The sequence below is a fragment of the Scardinius erythrophthalmus genome (assembly GCF_964197995.2).
Source record: "Scardinius erythrophthalmus genome assembly, chromosome: 11".
In the NCBI taxonomy this organism is placed as follows: Eukaryota; Metazoa; Chordata; class Actinopteri; order Cypriniformes; family Leuciscidae; genus Scardinius; species Scardinius erythrophthalmus.
Genome location: NC_138231.1, coordinates 44,445,930 through 44,455,987, shown reverse-complemented (window position 1 = coordinate 44,455,987; position 10,058 = coordinate 44,445,930). Strand labels below are relative to the sequence as shown.

Below are 10,058 nucleotides of genomic sequence, written 5' to 3'. Positions count from 1 at the left end.
CTAAAGGATAGTGTTGTGGCGTTGTCTGTGTGTTAGCTGTGAACATGTCTATAGGTCGATTCTTTTAATGTTTCTAAAAGAGTCTCTTCTGCTCACCAAGACCAGAAATACAGTAAACCAGTGTAATATTACTCCAGTGTAGATCAGCTGTTCTCTGTGTGAATATACAGTAAAGAGTAAGTTATTCCTGTGATCAGAGCTGGACTCTCAGCATCATTACTCCAGTCTTCAGTGTCTAAGATTGTAGAAATCCCCCCCCAGTCACTGGAGGGGTGGTGTGTGTGTGTGTGTGTGTGTGTGTGTGTGTGTGTGTGTGTGTGTGTGTGTGTGTGTGTGTGTGTGTGTGTGTGTGTGTGTGTGTGTGTGTGTGTGTGTGTGTGTGTGTGTGTGTGTGTGTGTGTGTGTCTGCGCTGGGCCTCATGAGCAGGACCTCACGGATCGTTTCCCACTGCCTGGTCCGAACACACACTCTCACACACTCTCACACACACACACACACACACACACACACTTGTGCTCTTTTACTTACATGATGTATTTCCTCTATTCGGCCAAAGTGTTCAACTAGGCGTAAAGACTGCAAGTGTGTGTAGATCTTCTGATTACTTGATGGGACACACTTATAGTCTTGCAAAAATTGCAAGTGTTTACAGAGCTTTTATTTATTATATTTTCAACACTTTGCATTTTAAAATAAACCTGTACATGTCTGTTCAGTCGTCGCTGTGTAACTCACAGAAGACTATTTAAAACTGTGGTGCTTCTAATTAAGTAAATTAAATGTTGTACAAAACAGGCCTCCACACACCATACTCAACACTTTATGTTTTTACTATCAAATCATATGTATCTAATTAATTTAATTTACAGTGGAATGTGGCACACGAGTTCCCGAACATAATGCATGATGGGATACGCTTAGCCTGGAATAACGCTCCGGAGCGGTGTCGGAGATAGTGTGTGTTTAGTGTGCATTAAGAGCACTGTTAAGACATGGGACAGTCTTGAGCACTTTCTTCCTGTCGCACACACACTCTCAAGTGGCCAAGACCGCAGGTGTGTGTGTCTGGACAAGGCCTCTGTACTGTGGGAGCAACTGCTCGCTCTCTATACTGTAAACCCTCGGGTAAACTATACAAATGAGTTGAAATCAATTAATATTCATGAGCATTTGGATATTTCTAATGCTTTTGAGTTTTATGAACATGTCTCTTTAAATTTCCATGAACTTAAGTTGTGCCAGCTTCCTGTGCGATGATGATCACATGACCAGGACCAGCGGTGTACGGCACGGGAGATGTGAAGAGCGTCTCGTCCTCGTGTCTGGCCGAGGGGAGCAGGGCGTCTGGAGGGCCTTCTGGGAAACAGCTCTTTACTGAACACACTCGAGTTTAGCACTTCAGATGTCGTACCACACAAGCGAGATGCGTCTTCCCATCATGCACCACGGCATCACTGTAGTTTGAGTGTTGGAGGTCAAGAACACAATCCTGTTGCCCACTGTTCTGACACGATGAGCTGATCTATGAGTGGATCAAACCCATCATAGACAGGTACAGGTGTGCAGGTGTGAGTGTGTCCTCCCTCCAACACATGCCAAAGAGAGATCTTTCCTGAAGCGTTCTTGACCTCCAAAACTCAAACCACAGTAGCCATGTTTCCATTACCCTTCAAACTGTGCAAATTGAAATTGCGAATTCAAAATACGCCTATATGAAACACGTCAATTTCACAAAAACTCCCATATTTTGTAAAAAAGTTGTTACTCTTACATGAAGTGGTTTTTCAGGCAATTCGAAAAAGGAATATTTCACAAAACTGCAATTGAAACTTCAATTTGTGTGCATTTACACCTGGCGTATGTTACAGCCGATCATTATTTAAAGATGACACGGTGTGTTTGGACAGAAGACGAGACAGAGTTCTTTAATAAACTCATAAAAGACAAAAGAATCACAGGAATACTGGATTCTAAACAACAAAGAAATGCCACAATTTATGGAGAGCTTGAAGCAGATCTGAGGGAGAAACACGCAGAAACTCCTCATATGAGCCGCTCACAGTGTAAGGGTCTTTCCTTGACATTTATGCTGGATAACACACACACATCTCCTTCCAGCGGTGGCTGGGATATACGTAACCCTACTAACATCCGGTGGCATGATTTGTGGAATGATTATCGCAAGAGGAAAAATTACATTTTAGTCGCATTTCATCGGTTAATGGAAACGCCGTGATTTCGCAGTTGGTTTTTATCGACATTTAGAAAATATCGCAAACGTTTTGTGCAAATCTGTAATGGAAACGCGGCTAATGACTCTAGCTAAGCTTCCACCCACCTATTCTTATGCGAATTTTGGAATATGGCATCAAAATAAATAAATAAAATAAATAAATGAATTCCAAAAATGTGCATATAAATGTATGCACTAAATTGAGTTGGATAGTTTTTTATCCAATAAGACGACATGCGCATAAACTATGATGGAAACACATTTTCCAAATAAACCTCTTGATGCACATCATAAACCGTCATGAAGTCGCTGAGCCAAAATGAACAACAGCATTGCAATAACACAAACAATAAAGTTCATAAACAATAAAATCAATCATTATTATTTCAGCCGCGGTGCATGATGGGAACTGAACCCCACACCCAGGCTGCCGGAGTTAGGGATGATCCAGTGTGTTTCGAGATGCATGATTTTGAGTGCAATAATGTTGTAGTGTTTGAGGTAACAGTTTAAATTTGGGTTGATTGTTTTCCTGCGAGTTAAATGTTTGAAGTATTGCATAAATTATATTTTATGTTTACTACTATACAGTGATTTTCAAGTTTATATAGTGTATAACACACGCCTGTGGCTGTAATTCGTGTGTTTCAGGTACAGGAGTGGCAGATGTTGGGATTTTATATTTGGGCTAGATTTGATACACAGACCTGAAAACTCTGCATGCAATCCAAATGTTAAACTTAAAGTTCATCAACTTAAAAAAAAAAAAGTAAACTAGTATTACAAGTATTTTTATTCGTCTTTCTCCTCCTGGAAAACAGTTTATAATGTCGATGACTCATGTTGCACTACACAGATTTGACCAATCAAATGCTTCAGCCAAGAATGAGAATGAAATAATGAGTTATTAGTTACATACAAAAACACAGAACGAGCCCTTTGGATGTGTCCCGTCCACACTCCAGTTCCAGGAGGAAGTACGCTGTAGGGAAATACCACTGTGCCGTTCACGCCGTGGCTCAGGAATCACATGAAGATGTGCTAGAAAAGCAGACAGTGGTTTTTCATTGGATTTTATTTAAAAAACGTAATCAGCTCTTCCCAAGGACACTGCATCATATGTGCTTTCCTTACTCCTGCTGGACGTTTAGACCAAGCGCCAACCTTCCGGTCTCTCTCTTGAATCCAACACTGAAGTGATTAAACTGCAGTTCATCCACTGGCCACTAGAGGCCGGCTGCAGGAGAGAGTCAATCCCATAGACCTCCATGTTAAAATGCCCAACTTTACAGCAGAAACACATGTTTACAGTCTGGTGCAAAAAGTGGTTTTGGTCTATATAGCTAATGTTGCCCTTCATGACGACTGTGAGGGGGTGAATGTTTTAATAACTCATCCGTTACCATGAACCATAAAGTTCTGCATAATTAAGGGCGTGGCCACTTGAGTGACAGGTGGATTGCCGCTGATGTCACTACTAGCCGTTTGTCTGTTAGTGTTAGCGTCACCTCAGCTAATCCGCCTCGCTGCACATTTCCGTTTATCCGGGAGTGACGCTGCCAAGATGGCGACGGCCGGCTCCGCCCACTTTGGGCTTCAAAAACGCTCTTCAGAAACACTACGGGTGATGTCACGCACACTACGCCCATATGTTTTTACAATCTATGGTTTTGACGTACGAATCCAACTTCCAGAAATACCACTGTGCCGTTCACGCCGTCGCTCAGGAATCAAAAGATGATGTGCTAGAAAAGCAGACAGTGGTTTTTTATTGGATTTTATAAAAAAACTGTAATCCACTCTTCCCAAGGACACTGCATCATGTGTGCTGTCGCAACGTTTAGATATATGAATCCAGCTTCCGGAGCGCTCTGATCGCAGTTAGGTCTATGTGTGCTCCTTGCGCCGGACCAGCCTCTTGAAGGCCTGCTTGAAGTCCTCGTTGAAGCTGGTGTAGAGCAGCGGGTTGATGAGCGAGTTGACGTAGCCCAGCCAGGTGAGGGCGTCGGACACCTGCGGCGAGGGCTTCAGCAGCATCAGCCCCACCAGCAGCTCCTTCAGGAAGAACGGCAGCCAGCACAGGATGAAGGCTCCCAGGATCAGGCCCAGGATCCGCGCCGCCTTCCTCTCCCGAGACGTGCAGATCTGGTTCCTCTCGTCCAGCTCCGCCTCCGTGTCGAAGGACTGCGCTCGGGCGGTGTTCTCGGCGGCGGGGTCGGAGCTGGACACGTCCGAGACGCAGAAGGCGTGCGTGACCCGGCAGTGGTTCACCGAGATCTGGCTGTCGGTGCTGCGGCTGCTGAGGTGCCGCGAGGAGCCGCGCTTCTGGTACAGCGTCTTGGCGGCGCTGTAGATGCGCGAGTACAGGATGAGGATCAGAGTCATGGGGATGTAGAACGCGCCGAAGGTGGAGTAAATGGTGTAGCCCACGTGGTCGTGCTCGATGATGCACTGCTGCGAGCCGGCGCCGCGCTGCCTCCAGAACAGCGGCGGGATGGAGATGAAGACGGAGATCAGCCAGACGGTGGCCACCATGGCGGCGGCGCGCCGGGCCGTCCTCTTGCGGGCGTACTCGATGGCCTTAGTGATGGCCCAGTAGCGGTCCAGCGCGATCACGCACAGGTGCAGGATGGAGCAGGTGCAGCAGGTCATGTCCACGCTCAGCCAGGCCTCGCACACGAACGGCCCCAGCAGCCACACCTCCACCGTGATGTACAAGATGCTGACGGGCATCACCAGCACGGCCACCAGCAGGTCCGTGACGGCCAGCGAGCAGATCAGGTAGTTGGCGGGGAGGTGGAGCTTCTTGGTGGTGCAGATGGCAGCGATGACCGCGGCGTTCACCAGGGCCGTCAGCAGCGTCAGCAGCGCGAGCAGAGCCACCACGGCTAACCGCTGCGAGAGCCCCTCCGCCGGGAACGCCGCTCCTGGCGCGGCCGTGCTGTTGGTGCTGTTGGCCGGAGCACCGGCGCTTTCTCCCAGGTATCGCTCCATCTCCATCCGAATCCCACTGGCTCCGCTCCAGGACTAAAGCCCCGAAGACTCCTGCGCTGGATCAGCGACGGCCTGTCAAACACACAGACAGAAGAGGAGTTAACAAGTGTCTTATATATCAGTGATTCTTCCTCTGTCCACTCTAACCATCCCATCCACCATTTGATCTTAAAGGTGCGCTATTCTTCAGAAACGCTGTTGGACATTGTTGATATTTGAAATCGACCCAAACAAACACACCCCTCTCGTCAGAGCTCACCTCCGACACTCAGCCTTCAATCCTAACAGCCCCGAGTCGGTCTCGAACCCGTGTTTATTGGTTGCTCCAGACACACAATGACACATTGCACCTTTAACAACTCTTTTTAACATCAAGCATATCCACTCTTTATTACTCAACCGTCCATGTTTCTTTATCGCTCTAATGGGTCAATAACTCCTGCCCATGAAAGGCTTTAAAATACAAAGTAGTATTTTACATTTCAAATACATATTTTAAATACATGTACTGTATCTGAAGCACTGGCCATCGCTGCCAACACCGGACCAAGAGCTGATCCTGTCACTGAATCTCTTCAGTAAATCATCTGTCCAACACACACACGATCACAGAACATGACTAGTCGTGCTCCGCCGATATGAGTGAAACTACTGTTGACTGATTGTAACCACACACACACACACACACACACACACACACACACACACACACACACACACACACACACACACACACACACACACACACACAAAAAAAAACATCCCAGTGTCCATCAAGTCAATGGCAAACAACAGTGTTGGCCACTACATCACAGCATGATGAGCATGTAAAGGCCAGCACCGCATTATGTGAGGGATCACATGTAGTTCGCGAACTAGCATTCATAAAACCAGCAGCATTAAAGAATTAATAACTAAGAGAGTGTTGATAAACTCACCCAGTCCTTCCTCTCCCCCGAGACTGTGTATTTCTGTCCATGTTCACTCTCACACACAAACACAAAACTGCTTTAGGTGTCTCCTTCAGGTCCAGTGCAATCACAGTAATGATAGCGCATGAATGAGCAATCACACAACAGTTGCCTGTGATTTCACAGGTTTGATTGACAGGTCGGCCGGTCGCTAGAGGTCAGAGGTCAGGCTGAAGCCTCACAATCACTCAATCACCTCGAGCTCTTCACGAGCAGCGCTCATCTCATCCAGCCCTCCGTGCCAGCCGTGTTTGCGCAGGCCGACTCATTACTGCAGTTGTGGGATCTTTCTAAAGCGGCTGTCGTCACACACAGGCCGGCGCGCACATCTGTCCACACACACACACACACACACACACGTCTAGAAAGTGAAGCCCGTCGCTGAAACTCACGAGCGGAGAACAAGCAGAGACAGAGCAGATCCCAGGAGACTTCAGGACAGGACTCCTGGTTTAAATGTGCACAGGCTTTTACTCGATTCCACTCATGAAAAAATAAAGACAAGTATTTGATATGTAATGGATTACAATTCGGGGTTAGTTAACTAAAACTAAACCATAAAAAAACATTTTAAATGCTTGAATTTTTTTTACTTAAGATAGATGTCAAAGTCCAACTGTCTGGACTTTAACTGTTTAACTGGATGTACTAAAATAACTAAAACTGAAATTAAAATTATATAGTGTATGTGATACCAAAAGTTTTTAATATTTTATTTCAGTTAACGTTTATTTCTTTTCAAGTTACGAATTTCATTTAACTACACTATAATAACCCTGATTCAGACCCAGACACACAAATCCTTAAGACTGGGAGTTTTATTCAAATTAAATTGCTTATCCCCCATTTTCCATCTTTTCCCATTTTCCATTAATTTCCCAAAATTTGGATTGGATTGTGCTTTACTAAAATCATCTTTACAGCGCAGAAACTGCATGGCATGACTGGCATTTGGTCTAGATTCATTTAAAGGCACATTATGTAAATGTTTTGTATTAAAATATCCAAAAACCACTTGCACAGTGTTATATATTTCATTCAATTGTGTTCTTACATTATCCTAAATGTTTCCAAGAATTAGTAAATTCAGAGAAATTTACAATTTTAAATAGTGCAACCTTGTAACTTGTGGACGACTGCGTTACGTCTAGCAGCGCTCGCTCACGCTGTTGATGTTTCGCTCAAACATTATGGATCATGGTAAGCAGACTTTGGGACGAAAGGAGAACTAAAACGAGGATCAATATCGGCGTGGCGTTTTCGAGATGCCGAGAGCTAGCGTCCGCGACTAACTCCGACTCGACAGAGACGCCGCTCCTCCATGTACTTTATTAGACGGGTGAACAAATGTACATAAAACTAATCAATGTGATATAGCTCAACATGATGAGATGTTAGAATATGATCAGTGTGTTATGCTAATGTTGATCTCGCTCACTGCTAGTCTCATACAGCCAAACTAACACACAGAATAACATTATAACTTTAACACACTCAAATGCCGTTTAGTGTGATAGCGTTCCCGCACACATTCCCTTCATCTAATAAACTGCCCTGAGTGAGTATTATTCAGCACTAGCGGGTACGTTAGTTCGGTAGAATGAAATGTCCTCATCTCTTTATATCCGCAGGACTCGCGTGTGGCGCTGAGATCTGTCTCTCATTAGCACTTGCGCGACTCGCGCGTCACACCACAGTCATGCTAAACACATCAGTGTATTCACTCATCCATAAACATTATTAGATCCTTCGCATGACGACAAGCTCCATATTCCGCTTATTCACTGCGTCATCAACATACGCCGGTGTTACTGTAAGAGGCTATAGCGACCCCTAGCGGCGGAAAATACATATTGTGCCTTTAAGTGTATTAGTAATCTAAATACATTTATTCAAAACATATTAAAATGCTATTCATACAGACAATGACTTGAGTACAGTCGTGATACTGTATGTTTCAGTTGATGTGGGGCTTGAAGCTGTCACGGAATGGGTAAATACAAAAAGGTGCAAGGACTCAAGTGCAGAGAAGAAATATTTATTAATAAAAGAAAAGCTAAACACAAAACAAAACCCACGAGGGGGAAAACATAACTAGTAAATACAAAACCAAAAACAGACCAAGAACTTACTGGGGAATCACAGGGAATAGGAAACATTAGACAATGAACCGACACAGACTGCAAACAAGAGGGGACTTATAAAGGGAACTAATCAAGAGGGAACAGGTGGAAAAACTCAAACAATAATCAGATAACAAGTGGGAGGGATCAGACAATGACATGAGCACATGGCCCAAAATAACAAAACACCCATGTGCAGCACAAGACAGGACAGGCATGTGACATTACCCCCTCCCTACGGAGCGACTACCAGACGCTCCATCAGACCAGGGCTGGGCGGGAGGAACAGACCAGGGCGGGACGGGAGGAACAGACCAGGGCGGGACGGGAGGAACAGACCAGGGCGGGACGGGAGGAACAGACCAGGGCGGGACGGGAGGAACAGACCAGGGCGGGACGGGAGGAACAGACCAGGGCGGGACGGGAGGAACAGACCAGGGTGGAGACTCTCCTTCGGGCGGCCAGGGCGGAGCAGACTGTCCATCGGGCGGCCAGGGCGGAGCAGACTGTCCATCGGGCGGCCAGGGCGGAGCAGACTGTCCATCGGGCGGCCAGGGCGGAGCAGACAGTCCATCGGGCGGCCAGGGCGGAGCAGACAGTCCATCGGGCGGCCAGGGCGGAGCAGACAGTCCATCGGGCGGCCAGGGCGGAGCAGACAGTCCATCGGGCGGCCAGGGCGGAGACGACCCCTCGGGCGGCCAGGGCGGCCAGGGCGGAGACGACCCCTCGGGCGGCCAGGGCGGAGACGACCCCTCGGGCGGCCAGGGCGGAGACGACCCCTCGGGCGGCCAGGGCGGAGACGACCCCTCGGGCGGCCAGGGCGGAGACGACCCCTCGGGCGGCCAGGGCGGAGACGACCCCTCGGGCGGCCAGGGCGGAGACGACCCCTCGGGCGGCCAGGGCGGAGACGACCCCTCGGGCGGCCAGGGCGGAGACGACACCACCGGCTCAGGAACAGGAACAGACACCACCGGCTCAGGAACAGGAACAGACACCACCGGCTCAGGAACTGGAACAGACACCACCGGCTCAGGAACTGGAACCACTGGCTCAGGAACTGGAACAGACACCACCGGCTCAGGAACAGACACCACCGGCTCAGGAACTGGAACAGACACCGGCTCAGGAACTGGAACCACTGGCTCAGGAACTAGAACAGACACCACTGGCTCAGGAACAGACACCACCGGCTCAGGAACAGACACCACCGGCTCAGGAACAGACACCACCGGCTCAGGAACAGACACCACCGGCTCAGGAACAGACACCACCGGCTCAGGAACAGACACCACCGGCTCAGGAACAGACACCACCGGCTCAGGAACAGACACCACCGGCTCAGGAACAGACACCACCGGCTCAGGAACAGACACCACCGGCTCAGGTACAGACACCACCGGCTCAGGAACAGACACCACCGGCTCAGGAACAGACACCACCGGCTCAGGAACAGACACCACCGGCTCAGGAACTGGGACAGACACCGGCTCAGGAACTGGAACTGGCACCACCGGCTCAGGCACTGGAACTGGCACCACCGGCTCAGGCACTGGAACTGGCACCACTGGAACTGGCACCACCAGCTCAGGCACTGGAACTGGTACCACCGGAACTGGCACCACCGGCTCAGGCACTGGAACTGGCACCACCGGCTCAGGCACTGGAACCACCGGCTCAGGCCCTGGAACTGGCACCACCGGCTCAGGCTCAGGAACAGACACCGGCTCGACGGCGGC

At 48.4% G+C, this 10,058-nt stretch overlaps 1 protein-coding gene across 1 annotated transcript; it reads right to left on the bottom strand.

Annotated features, from left to right (window-relative positions):
* Positions 1-4,121: 4,121 nt before the first annotated feature.
* htr1e (5-hydroxytryptamine receptor 1E) lies at positions 4,122-5,234 on the bottom strand (the record flags this gene model as incomplete). The annotated part of the gene is made up of 1 exon (XM_081378275.1): positions 4,122-5,234. One exon carries the CDS (start codon positions 5,232-5,234, stop codon positions 4,122-4,124), a length of 1,113 nt encoding a protein of 370 aa, XP_081234401.1.
* Between the last annotated feature and the right edge of the window lie 4,824 nt (positions 5,235-10,058).